Source organism: Phasianus colchicus, chromosome 4 (assembly GCF_987193195.1).
Source record: "Phasianus colchicus chromosome 4, bPhaCol1.hap1.1, whole genome shotgun sequence".
Taxonomy (NCBI): domain Eukaryota; kingdom Metazoa; phylum Chordata; class Aves; order Galliformes; family Phasianidae; genus Phasianus; species Phasianus colchicus.
Genome location: NC_143439.1, coordinates 31,628,226 through 31,647,828, shown reverse-complemented (window position 1 = coordinate 31,647,828; position 19,603 = coordinate 31,628,226). Strand labels below are relative to the sequence as shown.

The 19,603-nt window shown below is 42.1% G+C and overlaps 1 protein-coding gene across 2 annotated transcripts in view; it reads right to left on the bottom strand.

The window, feature by feature from the left end:
- SLC4A4 (solute carrier family 4 member 4) overlaps window positions 1-19,603 on the bottom strand; it is a 195,976-nt gene that overhangs the window by 149,286 nt on the left and 27,087 nt on the right. For both annotated transcript variants that reach the window (XM_090139096.1, XM_090139095.1), the window contains exon 2: window positions 13,442-13,515. In XM_090139096.1, coding sequence (XP_089995222.1) covers window positions 13,442-13,515 — 74 coding nt within the window. The remainder of the gene's footprint in view (window positions 1-13,441; window positions 13,516-19,603) is intronic.

Below are 19,603 nucleotides of genomic sequence, written 5' to 3'. Positions count from 1 at the left end.
GACAATCTCTTTAATCTTTTGATCACGTGTGCACAGTACAGATTTTGGTGATATGAAACTAAGTTGCATATATACAGGCCAACATCTGCATTACTTAGCTGCTCTTCCCTATTCTGCATAGGAGAGCCTTAGTTAACATCACTTCTCGTCCTTTTCCGTGCCTTCCCACCCCCCCCCTTTTTTTTTTTTCCCTTTTCTTTTTAATTTTTCTCTCACAGTCTGTTCAGAGTGGCCAATCAAGATGTTTTCCTTTTCTGCATACTTGAAGTACTCGGCATCTGTTTACACTATTGCAAATGCTGAGATAAAGTTCTAGGCTCCCTTCCCAAAATGCCTGGAAGGAAACAATTGACACATATTCTCAATGCACAACTTTGAGACATTTCCTACTCACTGGGCTAACGGAGCTTTCCCATGAGAACGATTCACTACAAATGGCCATGCCTAATAAATTCAACAGTACACACATGCACCACACTGCTATCCGGCAGCTTGGTGGAGGGTGGGAGACTAAAGCCCGGTGCTGAACTTCTCTTGATCATCCAGGTCCCACTGAGCCATAAATTTCTCCTGTGCACTCAACACAAGCCACTTGTACATTTCCTCCTGTGGTGCCCACTGCGTTTGCAGCCTCTTCTTCCCTCTCTACCCACTCTCCCCCAAGAGAACAACTATTCCCTGTGTGCTTCTCATTCATTCTAGAATGTTCTGGTTGACCAGAGGCATGAATTTCACTATGCTGTAGAATCTCCTAAGATGCACAGCAAGACCTGCAAGTGAAAGCAACTTGCACCTTTCCCCTTCTGAAGGACAGCAGAAGGTCACAGCTTCCCCATTTATTTCTGCAATAACTTTTGAAGCTAAACTTTTCTTTGCCCAAAGATAAACTTTACTGAGTACCAAATTTGGAACAGAACTGGCTCATTTCATTAATAAAGCAAGAAGCAGTCCTCATCAGAGAGATATTTTTCCCCTGAAAAATTTTGGTTGAAATGGCATCTTTTCCTTCATTAGGAGCAACTAAAGAACAGCAGCTCATGATTCAGAGTCCAAACTTAGAGTATGTGAAAAACAGTCTCCCTGAATCAGTTTTATCACTGAAAACTCACTCACATATTGCTAAATTTAAGTTTTGTAAAATATAGCATTCCCTCCACTCCTCCCCCCCTTCCCACAGGAATATCTGTTCATCTCTTGTCTCTGTCCTGGCCAAGCATGGTCTTGTTAAAGCACTGGGAGTGAAGTTGCCTGAATTTCAAGTCATGCACACTCATATGCTGATCCCAGCAGCATTCTGACAGCATGAGGGAAGAAAGCAGTTCTAGACACCCTGCCTCAACTAGCCAGGGCCCCCAAGCATTCTGTTTCCATGTAAAACTATGCTCTTGAGTCCTTTTCAGAGTTATTGCTTCTAAGGGAACCTGGGGATTAAAGAAATGCAAACAGAGGGCAAAAAATGTATACTGAAAAATAAGAACACAGAAATTTGCAGGCTTGAAGAAGTTTTCAGACTTAGTAAACTGTCTGTCACACATTAGTTGCTTGGGTGCGGTTCCACTGCCAGACTCACGTGTTAGTATAGCCTGACCACCTGTGCTACCTGCACATCCCAGCCTCCTTTCAGGTACCTGTTTCCCCATTGCCCACTGAGGCACGCAGAAAGATGCAGGATAAGGCAGGCTCTGCACATGTATATGACACACCAGGTTCCCATGTGTCTATACCAGTAATACTGCTTGGTGGTTTATGCAGTTGCTGCAGCACAAGCCTCGAGCCAAGCCTGAAGAGTCTGTCTGTGAGGATCTTTTTCTGTCCAAGAAAGGACAATGTTTTTTTAGAGAGTGAAAGGCAGGGTGTACGTGCTGTGCAAGCACACTGAATGGCTGCTCAGTGCTCACCGAGGGGCAATGCAGCTCTGTGAAGGAACAAGGACAAGTCTGGCACAATCAGTTCCGGATCTGGCTAAGTGTAAGTGATGAAGAGATCTTGGGATATGCCCACATGGGAAGTGTGCCTGGGGCAGGGAATTACTCACTCTCCATATAATTATGTCAGTCCCAAACTTGACATCCCAAAGCCTCTGAAGCGCAAGCTGCATATATTGTTTGAAATACGTGGATCTATTCATGCTTTAACACAAGTGCCAAATGGCAAAAACATATCTAGAGAGAAAGAAATCCAGAGTTAAGGTGTTTTTTCCCAACTAGTTCCGGAACAACATTTGCTTCAAAAAGCATTATAATTTCCTACTACCTCATCAATAAAACAAAAACAAAAACAAATCTTCCCATACGAATCATATAGAATAGACCTGATGTCTCACACACTTATAAACAGCTGCGCAGTTCTCTCCGGCTTCTCACAAAGTCTGAATTTAGGCATTTCTGGGGAGCTTCCTCCTGCAACAATTTCTTGTCTTTTCACAAAGCCTTTTGTATGATGTATTTAAACATGTTTACGTAATATGGTATCAGTGACAGTAGCAATAATCCAAGTGTAGGTTACCACCAGAAAACCTATGAAATTCATTTGCCATTCCAGTCATCTCCACCCAAACAAACAAGAAGAAAGTGATTACACTTCATTTATAACACTGTCACTTATTAAAAATATGAACCCTCTTCTTTTAAGAAAATGGTGAAATAGCTTTTGCTTAGCAAAACCGAAACTTGGTCAGTTGGAGGATGGAACTGAAAGTTATGAGATCAAAGGAGAAAGCCTGCCTGGTACATAATATCTAGGAAGAAATCCTTTCTACACGATGAGATCTATTGAGACGTAGAGCATGGCCAGACTAGTCCATAAAGCAACTCAGATTGGCTCCTTAGAAGAAAACAAGTTCAAAAACTAACATTACAAGTTTATAAAGCAATGAAAATGAATTAAGTATCAGCACTTTTCAGCCAGGCCTTATTTTCACTTTCAAGGCTCTTTTCCAAAGAACAGGGAGAGTCATATTAAACCTCGTCAAGCTTGGACAAGCTCATGTGGTTACATCTAATACGTCTATGCAGCAAACTTCTTCTCCTAAAACCTACTACTCTGGCCACTTGTACCTCCTGCTCCAGGAGCTGTGTGTGTCCAGGCACTCAGAATGGAGGCCTGGGCAGAAATTTCAGGCTACCTGCAAGAAGGGCTTTGTTCAGCACATGGCAGCTAACTTTATCCAACTTTGAGATACAGCTAACCTAACACAGGAAGGCAAAAGTATGCCATTTTCTGCCCATTTTCATAGCCTAACAAATCTGTCTCATACCTGGGTAGAATTGAAACACAGCATATCCCCAGGGTGAGGAAGCTTTAGTTTTATATGTGGCTTCCTGACACACTCCTAGAGCATACGGCTTTTATTCTTACTATTTACAAGTTGCTGCCTTTATTGAAAGGTTGTTCCATAGAGTCACCCAACATTTTGGGACCTGCATCTGCAGCAGCTCTGAAGTCACGTGAGGCTGGCAGGTGAGACTGCCAAGGGATGCAGCCTGCTGCACGCTTTGTCAGAAGACCATGTGACATCTTCGTGTCTTTATGGACAGTAAGGTGCTGCTGCTGCCAAGCACACAGCTTAATGTGGTAACACATCGTGGGGATCATAGCGAGTCTGTGCAGTTTTTAGTGGCTTTTCAAAACTTGAAGTGGCAATGGAAGGATATCTCTCATTTTGTGCAAGAATCCAAGGAAATAAATGACATAAAAAGCTGATGGGCCAGAAGGACAAATAAATCACAGGGATGATCCATTTTAAAAGGGAGATACTAAAAGTAGCACTAAGAAACTCCTGAAGTAAGCCCTGCTTAGTTTCAAATCAGCTCAAGAAATAAGAACAAAAGGCCACGTTGCTTTGAGCTAAGTGCACTTAACTCTACCTGATTCAAATGGGTTACAGGTAGTAACCATCTCCCAAGGCTGGCATCTCCACCCCAACCTGCTCCCACTTCAGGATGCAGCTATCACACCATCTGCCCAAGTGCAAATGGGATAGGATGCACGGCCTGGGCAACACTCCACTCAGGGCACAGCTAGTACAGAACAGAAACAATCCTCCCCTCCTATATCATACAGTACCTAATAATTTCCCATAAGCAATCTAAAGACCATTAACTTTCCCACAGATGAAAATGCAAGCCTCCACAAAACAAAAGACAAACCAGAATATTTTCAGTGATGCATCAGGGAGATAAACACTCTAGGTAGAGAGGACACAGAAATTCAGAAGGCATGACAGTGAATACAGCTGGTTCATGCATCAGAAATAAGGGACATCATCATTTCCTCTAAACCAGTGTAAACATCAAGTACTATTCCTGTTAATGCATCTGAACACCGATGCCAATACTAAAAGCCATAAGCAATCCTTTAGATGGGCTGACCAGGCACACTCCTGAGCTCAGCACTTAGTTCCTACAGGATGTTCAGAACACATTAATACTCAAGACACCACTTTTCCAGATAAATAGGAACTTACCCAAGAGTTAAAGCTCACAAGGCTTCATTGAGTAGTTTGTTGAAATTTGAGTGAAATCTAAACAAAGAGATGTTCCAACTAGAGAGAAATCAGATTCAAAACACTACTGTTTCCAAGAGTAAAGTAGCAGCAGAACCACATAAAAGATGTGTTTCTCTCCAAACTGAGGACAGCCTGTGTAATTGGAACAGGTTTGGCTCTTTGTGTCACAGTAACAATTTCAGTAGTGGAGAAACATGCATGTCTCACAGTGCTGATGCTTGGGCACAAAATCACCTCTGCAAGAGGTTTTCACGATGGGAAGCAAAGGCCTGTTAAGGGTCTGAGCACAAACCAGAGGACCAGAAACATCAAGTGGATGCTTGGATTTGGACAAAGGATGCTGGGCAAGAGGCTGACTGGCAGAAACAGTATAATTCACGTCTACAATGACTGCAAAAACCTTTAACAAGCTATTCTGAACAAAGTGAGATCAGGATGGCCTTCAGGCATTAAGGCATTTAAAATGACAACAATATGCAATGAGCTAATTACTCCATGCTGTGTGGCTGCTGGCCAAAGAAAATGGTCCATGTGACTGGATCAGATGACGGGCTTTTGAGGGATGGGGCCAAACACTTTATAAACAGAGCAACTATAACATTCAGTATGGGGTTCGCAACCTAATAAAGACCATGAGGAAAACAGAAAAGTAGCGAGAAGTGTAGTACTGGGCAAAAGAGAAAACAGGTTCAGTGAGAGACAGAATGTAAGCTAGATTTCAGCTGAAAGGTAAAGCAAGAAGGGACAAGATTAGAAACAGCACAGCTCTCTTCAGTTCTGCCAGCTCTCATAACGGATCCCATCTTCACTGCTAGAATGGAAAAGTTCAAGAGAGGACCAAACACTGGCAATGAACATACAGTGAATTACTTAATTAAGCGGTGAACTTGAGCAAAGAGCATGTTACGTATTTGTATTACTTTTCAGTACTTAATCATGCATTAAAACAACTACGGGGGGAAGGAAACTGAACTGGGTAGTGGAAGACAGCATGTAAGTATGAGAATCTTTTGTTATCAGCAAGCTGCTAGATCTTCAGTATCTTCAAAAGGCTGGTTTAATCTTCGTGTGAGATGACCTCTGCAATCTTTAAAAGCTTCCCATATAACAAGACTATAGTTAGCCAGACAGAAAGTGTTCTTAGCCATCTTTCTGAAGTTTGCACTTCTCAGTTTCAAACATATGCTCACTTGCTGCCTATCAATGACCCAGACAAAATGCCACATTCCTAGCAAGACTCAGGAGCCGTTCCAGTGAAGCATGTTTAAAATGTGTGCTAGCCTCAGAGAACAGGATAGTTTTAAAAGACAGAGCTCACATAATTGAGTCAGGAAGGTCTAAAATAAGAAGAGAAAAATAAAAAGTAAGGTCTTCATCTGGCTTTTAGAAAATTCTACAAAATTCAAAAATAGGAAATTAAGTTAGTCATTGCTAGGAAAGGATCAGAACGTGTGTCATGAAGCCTAGAAGGCACATGCCAATAGCAGCTAAAAGATACCACAATAAATTAATGGATCGACATTGTTTACACATAACAATAAATGTGTTTGGGGCATTACCACTGAGCTTTATATAAGCCATTGCTAGACTCTTACCCACAACCCCGTAAGCTGCTTTTCTTTCTCTCCTCTTTGGAGCTATGAGAGGTTATAGAAGCCACCGAACCTGCCCTGCTGTTAGCTGATCTAATCTGGCCAGCACTGCTTGGATTCTACTAAAAGAAAACTTTTCAAAAGCACAGCTTTGGGGAGAAGAGCAGAGGAAAACAGTTGTGCTGGGCATGGCTGCTTGCTCTAAGTTTTAGATCAAGCTGTTCAGACACACAGTACTTTCAGATTTTCTGGCATCCACATCAAGAACAGATCACAGTTTCTTTAAAAATCATGTCTCCTGTAGAAATGCCTTGAATTACAACCCAAAATGGATATATCCAAAACAGCCCTTCTTGCCTGAAAATCTTGGCCTTGTTTTCCCTATTTCCATCTCATTAATCACCAAGTTAATACCAACCTGCAATTAGCCCTATTAAATGAATACAGGCGGGCAGGTTTTAGATCACTCTCCAATATAAATAAGAGCCTCGATTTTCATAGCTACTGAGCCTATGTACTTAGGTCTTCAGTTGGAAGCCACTGCCATTTTTCCAGGCCACTGACTCCAGAATAAAAACTTCTAATATTCTTCCCCTGATTTTGTAAGCACAGCAAATTACTATAAATTATTACTGTATCATCATTACTATAAATGCTGATGGACACAAGGGTGTCTGAAGCAAAGCCTGTGTTTTCTTAAAAGCCTGAACTACTAGCCATCTTTTGCTGCATCAAGAGTCAATTGTCTGAAGCCTGAGGAACAAACAGTGATGACAGGGAACAAGTCAGCAACCAAAACATGATACACAAGCACAACATGCCAGGCAGAGATCTACCTAGCCAGCATCTCATTTTTTTGGCAAGTGTCAAGCAGCTCAGAGGTCCTTGTAAGTTCCCAACACTGCAGTACCACATCATAAAGGAGAACAGCCCCACTGCAAGCCAACCTTGATTCCAAGGCTGCAGTTGGAATTCAACATAGGGAGGCAACAGCTTATTTACTGCAGCTGAGGTTGGGTGTATCAGAAGGCCAAGCTCCTGCCAGCAGGGCACCAGATAGGAAGAAATGTAGTGGGAGCTGCATTTACAAAAGGCTTGTTGCTCCTGCAGCACACTTCCTTTCAGGAAGCACTACAGATTTCTATCCCTCTTTTCAGTCCCTTTTCATTTCTCGGGAAGTTCCCATAGTGCCCGGCAACAGGAGTAGGAATACAGACCAAGTAAAAGGAAAGTCTAAATTGCTAGCATATGATGTTGCAACGTAAAGATCAACAGACTGGGTGGGTGTGCATTGGCTTATGTGAGAGCCACCACATGCTGGAGGAATCTGAAAATGTAGCAAAAGAGCAACTGCATTTCAGGGTGAATCACCTTAGCAGCTGGAAAGCAGCTTTTGGTGCTTTCTCTTGTGCAACTTCTACTACATGGCAGTTCCTTTTTTGGAACATTAACAATCCTTAGCAGCCAGAGGAAGTATAATTGGTCCATCTGCAAATGGATGAGAAGCTGAGGCAGGGAATGATCAAATGATTTGCTTGCTACGGATTCAGAAAGCCTCCATAGAAGCAGAAGGTGAACCCTACAGCTGAGTAAATACTGTGGCTGATCCCCAAGATGACCTGCTCAGTATCTAAAGGGGAGCTGTCCCTTCAGTAACTAAAGAGACAAGAAAAAAATTTAGCAAGGTCTGTTGTGACAGGACAAGGGGAAATCGCTGCAAACTAAAATGTAAAATTTAGTTTGGTTATAAAGAAAGCCATTGTCAGAATGGTATAGAATGTATCACTCTTTGCTGTCAAGTACCTCACATGCACTACAGAACTTAACCCTTGCTTTAAAAAAAACCACAATCTTTTCTTTGCAGTGGGTGAAGTACATCATATATCGACTCAGCTGTTCTAAAATCATTTTCTGCATTTCTTCTATATGTGCAGACCAATGCTACCTTATGTAAAATCAGTTTATCACCATATGAGCTTTGCAGATTTTCCTCATAGAGCTTTCAGGAGTTCTCAGCACCTTCTCACACAACCCCGACATCTTCAAAGCTAACCCTGATCCCTACCAACATATGAAAAGCATTTTCAACAACCAGAAAGATACTTCATGCAACAGTAGGTGAAACAGATACAGGTTGGAAAGTGCCAACAGTAAACATGCTCACAGATTTACCAACATCAAGCTAACTAATGACTCAAGGAATGAACTGAAGGACAACAGAGTTCTGAACAAACCACGTTACGAGTGATTTACATTTCACAGAGGTTGCAGCATTTATACAACTGACTTAATCCACACACAGAAAAACACCTCCCAACTTTTCCGTAGGGATTTAGTATATTATCAGAAGTACTGAAGCCATAGCACTAGGACCTTGTCATTTTTTACAAAACAGATAAGGGCACGTTTCAGTATCTTGTCAAGTGTCCTGAGAACCAAAGTTGGACAGAACTTCAACTGAAATCTTTCATCCAAACACTTCACAGCTGGGAAATCCAAACCACTCATCCTGTTTTTATTAACTGTGTGGGGCAGCATTCAGGTTCCCATCTGTGCCTGTTGGTCCCAAGTCATGCCATTTGCTGAACAGAAAGAGAAAAAAAAGGCAGTCCCTAAGTCCTCAGCATCTTGCTTTTGCAAAAGTAAATGAAATACAGCCTACACTGACAAGCTCTGCAGTTAAAGGTACCAAAGAAAAATAATGAAGTACATTCTGTGCTAGACTTCACATAATTAATTTTTTTTTTATTGTACTTATTTCAGAAGCAATTAGAAGCTTGAATTGATATGAAACAGGTCTTCTGATTGTTTCTGAAAACAGAGAAGGTCTGTCTATAGTTATCAAAAACTAGGGTTGCAGTGGGAGAAGAAAAAAAGAAAATGAAGTAAATGGCTAAATGCAACAGCTTTCTCATCTTCTACCTTTTGTTAATGAAGTTAATGATTTTTACAGCAATCTTTGTTTCTCTTCATTGATCCTACCACCATAGCACAGCTTTCTACCAGCAAAGTGTAGCGACACAACATGGTCAAGAACAGGAAGATGGAAACGTGGGGAGCAACTAGCTAAAATGGCAAAAGACATCCCCAGACATTCCTACAAAGTCCCTGTTTTAGGCTATGCATGCAGTAAATCCTATAATGTTAAAGAAATCCACAGAAAAGGTTTTCATTGTAACAGAAGTTTTTCTGGAATTCAGTGCTAAGGTATACTCTCCACACCATTACTTTGAGAATCCATTGAAAAACAGGACAAAATACCTTACACAAGAGCTAGTCCTTTCTCCTATGGGCCACAGCCAGGGTGCTACCCTGCTTTCAAGCAAGAGAGCTGCCAGACTTGAAATCCCACATCCTCCACCCCACTGCAAAGGCAGGACGGCAAGCCTGGGGGAAGTTACTTAAGGAGCCAAGAATACCTTATCTCAAAGGATAAGGTGGAGCTTTATTTTTCCCCTGTTGCAAAATTGGTTATTAAGTAATCTCTTTGTGTCACACATACCAGCACTCCTAACAGTGGCATTACAGCAACATGTCGTTACCTTCAAGGAAAGGAACGTGCAGTGCTCAAAATGAATGGGAATGGCTTTCTTACACAGGAGGTTCAGCTCAGGGCAGTGCCTGCTCTTATTTTCCCCAGCAAAATCTACAGTTTCTCATTTTCTTTCATAGTCTGAACAGGATCTCTAGGAGACCCCTCCATCTCACCATGTAACATTTCTGGACACTTCTGCGAAACATCAGTTATGGACAGCAAAGCAGCTCTGCAAACTAAAACATAATCATTTTGTCAATTAAAGCTTCTCTCATGAAAGACAGTAGGAAGGGTACATGCAACCAAGTCATTTTTGAATGTCCACAGCTGATATCACCAATAAAATAGAAGTAACATGCAGTGTAGGATTAGACTGAGGTGCCACCTTAGAGAAGCATTAAATAATCTCTGGATCTAAGCCAAAAGGACATACTTTTGTAATGTGTACATGGTTTCTATTGTTAATATTACATTTACTCAGCAAGGGCATGACCAACAACCACCTCAAGCTGAAAATGTCTAAACATACTGCTGATCAGAAATGCCCATTTTCCCCCCACTCCTTAACAAACCAAGTCCTTCCCCTTCTCCCACACCACTACGTAATCAAATCAGTGAGCGATGTGCTAATCCTGAGCTGTTATCTCCATCTGACAGACATAACACAAGGCAATTAGCTACCAAAATAATAATAACAGACTGAATTCAGGAGTTACTTGCTACCTCAGAGTGACAGCATACTGTTTTTCTTTTCCATTCTGGAGAGTTAATATGCTAAGGATGATGACTTTCAAAAACTGCCTTTGCCTGTTTTAAATCAAGCAGATTCAAAAGTAAGAAAACCAGTCAGCTTTTTAAGGACAGTATAATGTCTCATCCCCCTCCTCAGCTGCTTTCTAACAAGTTTGAAGAAATAACTTTAAGCAGCCTTCCTAAGAAATTTGATCAAAATTGACTGCTGGATGAAAAAGAAATTATTAGCAGATCAATGAATAGGAAAAAGGCAAACAGCTGTGTGATATGTATATTTTTCTCCCATGAAAGCAGAAAAAAATAAAAAATTATCAGTAAAAAAAAAAAACACATTTGGAGGTAACAACTCCATCAGAAGTTACCTTCTACAGAGGATGCAACCAGTACAATCCTTTCAGAAAAACAAATTCTAACGATATCAATTGGCTGAAGTTCTCTCTAGCAGAGAGAACTTCAGAATGAGCACATTCAGGTCTCTATACATAATGATCTTCTTGAAACTATGCCATTGCACTTCTAAAGCAGAAACCACAGAATGAAAAGAAGGACTACAATTGGAAAAGACCTCTAAGATGTATCAAGTTTAACTGTCAATGCACCCCCACCCAATCCTTCAGCACCTCATCTGCACTTTTCTTCAACACCTCCAGGGTCAGTGACTCCACCATCTCCCTGGGCAGCCTGTGCCAATGCATCACCACTCTTTCCAAGAAGCGATTTTTCCTAATACCCAAAACAAACCTCCCCTGGTGGGAAGACACCATTATCTCTCGTTCTATTGCTAGTTACTTGGGAGAAGAGGTTGACCCTCATCTCATCTCGCCAAAACCTCCTTTCAGGCAACTGTAGAGAGCCACAGGGTTTCCCCTGAGCCTGCTCTTCTTCTGACTGAACAAGCTCAGTTCCCTCAGTCGCTCCTCATAAACTTGTGCTTCAGATCGTTGCTCTAAATCTAGGAAAGAGACTTAAAACAATCCACACGAAGTGCAGGCCAAGGGCCTTCAACCTGACATTTGAATCATTCCATTAGATAAGTGCATACTATGACTGCACATGGGGTGCATCTGTATGTATCAGGTGCACATGCGTTTCTTGTAGTTATATACAGGGCACGTATCTGTGTGTAAAGGATGAGATATAATTATTGACATGCATTTTCTGAGTTAAGGCAATTAAGTTCTCTTCAAACTGCCAGAGCTTGAATAATTACTTGCACTGTGGTAACACCTCAAATTTGCAAGGCGAGCTCTGGATTTAAGACTGTTTCAATACAAAAGCAAGGAGAGGCTGAGCAGCAACTCACCAGCCAGATCATATGCACACCCCTCTGCATCGTGACACTGACAGATGCTACAGCATCAGCACCAGCCCCGCCACAGACGGCAGCTTCTTTTGTGATTTAGCTAGGTCATTCACTGAAGCTGGCGAGAATCAAGGCACTGCATTTAGCATGAACAAGGGAATTAGCTGGCTACACAGCCCAAGTCTCTGCAGATTCAAACAAGCAGCTACAGCTCTCAGAGGTCCGCTGTGTGCAATCAGAAATACTTTGTATTGTTTCCACCTCCTCTTTCCCCTACCCCAGTGAGATGAAGAGCAACTGGTCTGTTAGCCCAGGAAAATCAAATGATAACCTCTACTCTGAAACATGGAGATAAACATGCCACATTACTTAAAACATTAGCCATGACCTTTTTCACAGACGGTCTTTGTCACAGACTGTTAAAATGGACACTCAAGTACTGCTCTTCTCAAATAAAAATCTGTATTATATTCCTTGCATATCACATGTGGGCGATACACACCATCAGAGCACGTGGCAACACTTAAGACATTACATTACAAGAAACATTTCCCCTCCTTCTCCTCCCAAATGTTTTTGCTGTGCCAAAGTATCAATTATTCTACAAGCAAAAGGCTAATAGAAAAACCCTGTCATTCCAATCCTGCAGACAGCAAATGGACTAATTAAACTCAACATGCTGATTTATAGCTACCGAGCACAGATGAATTCATACTAGAGGGGGGGGGGAAAAGTATGGTATTTTCATGGCAATGACTGGTCTTACTTGCTGTAAATGTTCTAGAATCAATTAATTTTGCAGACTGCTTTCCTTCATACTGCTCAATCCACTGATGTCCACCACTAGTATTAATAACATGCAACCGTATACCTTTCAAAACATTTTAAAGGAAAGCCACTGATTGCAGTTTACAGATCAACTAGAATAAAACTATAGATGCAGGTCAAAAGGGGAAGGGCAACATTGTGAGGCAGAAGGTTGGCTTCACTTCCTTTCTAGCTAGAGTATATAGTCCATGGTTTGTTCCTCCTCTTTCTCTATTATCAAACACCCTGTCAACTAATTGTCATAAAACAAGGAAAGGAGAATTTGCTGCAAATAACTCATTCTTATCAGCTTCAAAAATTTTCCATAGCCAATCTTAAAAACTTAAGCTCCTTTCTCCTTTCACATTTCACAATGTTTTTAGTTAGAGAGAAAATTAAAACACTTTCAAAGTCAACTCTTTTCCTGAAAGGTGAGGAAACATTTTGCTCTCTTGGAAATTCCTCTTCCAGGGAAAACTCTTCAAAAGACAAAAAAAAAAAAGCCAGGAAAACATCCTCCATGCCCACCCCCAATAGTTGGTACAAATCCTGCCGTTCTTTCCATGTCACAAAACCTGTTACTGCACTCCAGCCCTCTGAGGTGCAATGGGGATAGGCAAGCATTGCCAAAACACATGTAGAAGAAACAAACAGCCCATGTTGCACAGTCACTATGCAAGAGACAGTGAATGGGATTTTGTGTAAAGTACAAATGCGCACCAAGAGCATAAACTAACTTTCACTCTTGAACTGAAAAAGACAGTGTACTTTAAATTATAAAAGTCAGTTTCACCCTGAGTAAGCTTAATGGTGTTTTGGCCAATTTTAGGATTAATAATCAATCAAAACAAAAACATCCTTTTTCTCTACTACCTATCTAGTAATTTTATATACAAATAAGAATTGGAAGAACTGTGAATCCCCAACAGTCCGAGGTCTCTTACCTTCCACTTCTTCTTCATCACATACATGTTTAAGGAAGGAAGCCCCTCTATCCAGGACTGCCTCGTCCTCCATCCTATAGTAATAAAAAAGAAAAAAGGAATGCTCAGACTTCTCCTGGAGTGAGCTATTTGAACCAGCCCAAGTCCTGGGCAGGTTAACTTGTAAGTTGTTGTTCATGTTACTGTGGGGACTCCCGTCCTCCTTCCAGTGCCTGCTGTTCCTTCATAGAGCTTCTTTCAAATGGCGTTTGGTATAAGCTGGCCTCACGTCGCTCGAATTCTAACCTTGAGAGGACATCAGTGGTGACAGGTGTAAGAAAGGTAATCCCGGTTAGAAGTCTTTGTGGGTTTTTTTCTGTTTCTTTTTTCTTTCCTTTTTTTCCTTCTTTTTCCTTTTTCTTTTTTTTTTTTTTTTTCCCTAACTAGGACATACACACACTCAGGCAAGTTTGAGACTGTCTATGCTAGAGCCAAGAGCTTGTGGAATTCCAGTTTCCCTTTCATGTTCTTCTAAAGGATGTTGGCTGCAGCACACATACTATACACAGACATACGCACACGTTCGAATGCACAGTTGGAGACTCGGCTTCAGCCAGCCTCTTAATACCAGCAAAGCACACTTGTCTGTCGAGAGGCAAGCTTTGTGTCACATGTTGGCCTTACAGAAATCTGACATACGAGGATTATCCAGAGACCAAGCTCCAGTAAGTCAGGCCATCACAGCAGTCATTTATGTGTGTCACCCATTCATTCATCTATTTGGAGACTGATTTCAGCAGTTGCTATCCTTCCCCTTCCATCTCTCTCCATCTCTTATCAGCTCCTCTTTACAGAACAGGCTCCTAATTCTATACTTTTGTTGTGAAGTCCCTCCTGGGGCACTGCTCAGACACACTTACTGCTATATTTCATGCACAAAATAAAGAGCCTGAATGCTTTTCAATGGTTCATTTGCAAGCTCACTTCTGAAAACAAACACAAAAATGACAAAATAACAAAGAAAACATTTCTAGTTGTATTAAACAATCTACTTGCATATCACTTGGAGGCTAAGCATACATTGCTAGACAATGAGCTGTGCAAATTTTCTATTCTTAAAAGAAGGGGAGAGAGTTTTTAACTTGTTTTCCTACCACTGGTAAGAAATAGGCATATGTGCATAATAATCAAAAACCATTACCTTTTATTCATATTTCCTGAATGGATTAGAGATAAGCCTGGTACACAAAGAAACAAACTCTTCCAAACTTCTTCCCATCTATATTACTTGCACTTGTGATCCCGCAGATCCAAATGCAGTAGCAACAAATCTCAAAGGGATTTGTAGAGGCACAGTCAGATTCAGGACAGTATAAAAACTGAACAAAAACAAGGCAAGCAAATTGTCTTAGGATATCTACCTTGCAACAGTATGCCCATGTCTACCTAAACAGAGAAGTGTTTGGCTAGAAAATCACCAGAGCTCTCTGTTTCTAGAAGCAGTAGTTCAGCAGAAGCCCTTTCATCTTCACTATCATGTCCCCCACCTCAATTACCTGTACTAATACAGCTGTCAGCCTCCTCTCCAGTTTGCAGGCTGAGCTCAGCTCATGTGAGGAAAAAAAAAAAAAAAAAAGCAAAACAAAAACCAGATTCAAAAAACAGTATCTAAGCTTATGAAAACACATATTCTTCATCCGCATTATCAGATGGCAGCAAATAATACAGCACGATACCTAGAAAGGAACATGAGCCTCAGATCCTGACTGATTTCAGACAGTACCAAAAGGTATCATTTTACAGGTAGTTGTTACTCTTCATTAAGGGGTAGAATATGCTTCTTACCAGCACAACACATAGCCATGACACAGAAGCCTATCCTGAAAGCTCAAGTTCTTCATTAAATCCTTCAGAATCATTAATGCTGCTCTTGCCTGCATGCAACTGTTGTGTAGGCATATCCCAATTACTTTTTTTCTTTTTTTCCTCCAAGAGCAGCACAGTAGCTACTTGCTATAAACACAGCTGAAAACATCTGGAACAGATGGGGTTGAGTTTCCAAATTAAACACAAGCCACACACATTTTATTGCTCTGCAAAGTTCTTGCATCTTCACTTGCAACATGCTCCAGCGCTTACTCCATTCCCTGAGCACCAACACGTGCATGCATGCAACCACACCTGCACAGCCTGCAGCCTCTGCCCAATGCCTGTTTCCAGCACAGCTTTTCCATACAAACTTTGGCAGCATCAACCCAAGTACGTGACAGCTGAAAGCGAAGTCACACGTTGGGAGAGAGGAAGGGAACAGGGAAAAAGGAGGTTGGGGTTAGTTTCTGGTGCATTCAACTACTGCATTGATCCCACATTTCTCTGCACCCCAACCACTCGCACCCCTGCTCCCCCAGCTTAGTTCATCATAGAGATACCCTTTCTAGCTTGCAGAGGGTTCAAAAACTGCTGACGACACATTGCAAGCCCAGTGCTTTCTCTGAAACGTGCACAGTGCAGATCCAAAGCAGCTAGGGGGTTTAGAGGGCCAGGAATAGAGCTTGGGTTGCCTTGGCGCAGCGCCCCGACTTTAATCCGCGGGAGTTTAGGGATTAGGCTCCCAAGCGCCACCTCCCCTGACTTGGTCTTTTCTGCCCTTCTCAGATTACTGAGAGATTTCTTCCGGCCAAAATCTAGCAAGAAACATCCTTTATGAATGCATAAAGGCAAGGGTGGGGGAGGAGAGGTGAATATTTAAAGGAACATAGAACAAGAGTTGCAGAAATTTAAAAAGGTACATGAAAGAGCAAAACATCTTTGCTTAGGTCTTTAGGGGCAGAGCCCTAGCAATGACACACTGCCATAAGAAATCTCACTTTCCATCCTATGGAGAGAGACACTGGATACAATCGAGAAAGGGCAGAAATGTTTTTAGGACCTCTGACCAGAAATGTGCCTTAGATGGATGCTTGGCTCCTTTGAGTAAGGTAGAAAGATGGGACATCTAGACACTTTCTATCTAGATCGACATCCTCATTACTGCTGCTGCAAGGTTTTGGAAACAAATCCAAAAAAGTAATTGAAAATAATGGTTTTCTATTTTCAGAGTCTAGATCTGAGAAAGTCATGCACTCCAACATTATATATTTGAGTGAAAAAAGAGCTGCCTGAGTAATTGGCCTCTCTGGGCGCCTAATTAGATCAATACCAAGCATTTTTAGAAATGACTCTACACATCAATAGGACTTAGACATAAGTCTCATAGCCTATCCAACGCAGCACGCAATCGAAAACCAAATTTGCAGGCTCACAGAAATAGTCTGTCAGACAAAGAAAATAGCAAGAACAATTTAATACTAACAGGTGTCCCAGAATTTGAGATCTAGAGAAAAGTCAGGATAAGGTGGGCAAAAGTTGAAGAAATTAAGCAACACTGAAGTAGAAAAGATGCAAAGATGCTCATCTCCAGCTATTATTACACAAGGAGCAGAGAACTCAAGAAACGAGAAAGTACATGGGCCTCTCAGACATACGTACTCATGATCCAGGATTACTTTTGTGATGAAAGCTTCACAGATACTCAACATTAGTAGAGTGAGCCTGATTTAGGTTCAAAATGAAATGGTTACAGTTCAAGACCAAATTATGTAAGTCTGGTGCTTGCTTTTCACCTACCACAATTCCTCGATTCCTTCCCTTTGGCTATGCTTATCTTACAGTCTCTGTTTTTGTCATCGCAGTACAAACCTGTCCTGCAGGTCCCCTTGTTATGGCAGTAAACACTTGCAACACACCTTCAAAGTAACTTACAAAGTGTAACGTAGCAAGTAACCTTAGCTTTATTGTCCCCCAGCCGTTACTGAGAGATAACTTTGCCTTATTTGCATAGACGTAGCAAGGCTCAGGGTTTATTTTGAGATCATTATGTGAAAGTTACCACACACTTGCAAGGGGAAAAAAAAAAAAAAAATCCCGTGACTCTACTTTGTGTTTTTCCAAAACTTCTCACATTTGAGGTATACCCAACAGAATTCACTGACTAGTTTACAATAGTAAAACAAACAAAAAGGACAAAAATCAAACTCAAGATCATCTGATTAAGTTTGCTTCTGCATGAAAACCTACATTTCGAAGCCCACAGAAAGGATCCTTACAGTGCATGGAAGCTTTCAGGATGCAGAAGGGCTCACTTCACTCTCACCCACACCTGAGGCTACAGTGGAAAGCGGAGCTTCCTCCAGCAGGTACCCGCAGAAACCACTCTTTTCTCCCCAAAGCCGAGAGGTAAGCAGATGGGGTGCTGCCACCTATTGGCCACTCAGCCCTAGCACAGCAGCGGCGTCTGGAGAGTGCGAGGACAGAGACGAGCCGGGCCTTCCCGCCGGCAGCCAGCAACGCTCCTTAGAGCTTTCCGATCTGTGCCATGGGAAGAGAAAAAGTCAGGCTTGGCTTAAAGAAAGCACTAGCTGTTGTGTGGGGGTGAAATTCACCCAAGTGAATAAATATGTAACGAAGCTCAAGTGAAACATGAATGTTATTTCTTGCTGATAAGCTTTCGTGATCTGACCCGTTTCAAACTCATTTGCAACCAGGAAGGAACTCAGCAAACTCTGGACTGAACTAATCAAGAAACGATCCAGCTCTCTAACTGCAACAGAGTGCAAGCCCACGTGAAATTCCCATTTTAAGAGCAATCCTTTTGCAACAAGACGGTGCAGAGCTTGTAAAAGGTTTGAGGGAGGAGGGAGGACATAACATTGGGTCACACAGCAGTGTTGCTCAGAACCATGCCTTGCCAGCACTACAGCTCCTGCTCCTTGTCACAGCTCACACAGAAGTGCGGAAGCTGCATCCATCCATCTGTGGGAAAGGCGAGGGAAACAAAAGCTTTGTGAGCATGCACAGATGCCTCCACCTGCTTCTCAGGGCCTGCTGTCATTTAACTGCCTGGACTTTTTTCCCAGGAAACTGTCACCCATATGTGGAGTGGGAACCCTATGGCTGGTGACAGTCTTGGGGAGAAGGCAAAATAAGACAAAACCAAGTATACACCAGATATTGGTGGCTAAGTTGTTTAGCAGGTCATACAATTCAGCATGTATTACGTCTGAATCTGCACACACACAATCTCCCCCCCCCCCACACACACACTCCTTTTCCTTAACAAGCACAGCAGAGAGATTGTGTCCGTCACACAACTCATTTTGCCACTTAAGAGCTAATAAAAGGCAGCCTGCAGCTGAGGAACCTCTGTAGCTCCCCAACAGAACAGACACCTGGCTTTGACAGCTTGATCTGTTTGGACACTCCAGCAGCCACTACATAAAGCACTCCTGCACCTCTCAACTCCTCAGCGTTGCTAGGAGCAAACACAGCAACCCATGTGCACATACCCATAGGCTGCCCTTTTGCTACTAGTGATCACCATCAGAGCTCTGAAAAGCAACATGATGCAGCTCATAAGCAGCAGTTCCAGGTACCTAAGGAGAGAGAAAAGCCCCTTGTGGCTTCCCTCTCAGTGCCAAGCAGAGCCTTCCCAAGCCACTGAAGTTAGGTGCCAAGTGAGCATGCTGATGTGTATCTTAGAGATGATGAGACAATAAGCTAAAATGGGTTTCTTCCATCAACAGGCTGAGGAGAGATGGAGATACCGTTTTTACCATCTCTGTAAGCTGTGAAACATGCAGTTACTGCAATGACTGGTCAAGAGAATAGGAAACCAGGAAGGACACTTGGTCCCAAGTGCATCTCCACAGTCCATAAGTAAATGGCTGAGTAAGCATCTAATATGAGAAAATCCTCTTTAGATGCTAGGTCCATTTTGTTTTTCTCAAATACTTGCATATGTGCTCCAGCACTCAGAAAAATGAGCCTCTGGCTGTCCTCAGCACGGTCTGGTTGATGCACTTAGAGAACAGATTGCCATATTTACCGGATGCATTTCCCTTTGTCAGCTCTAGAACAGTATTTGTTCCCATGCACTCTCAGCAAAAGGTTGCACCCACCAGCAGGATAGAAGCTCCCTTCTTCTGCAGAAAGAACTTGTGCTACAGTATTTTTAAATCCAAAACCAAACCCAGCTTATTTTAAAATAACTCTTGACAGCCAACAGGAAACTGATGCCCCAGATGACTGCTTTGCACAGTGCCATCAGGTATAGCAGATGCAGAAAGACCCATCTCACCTCTTCCC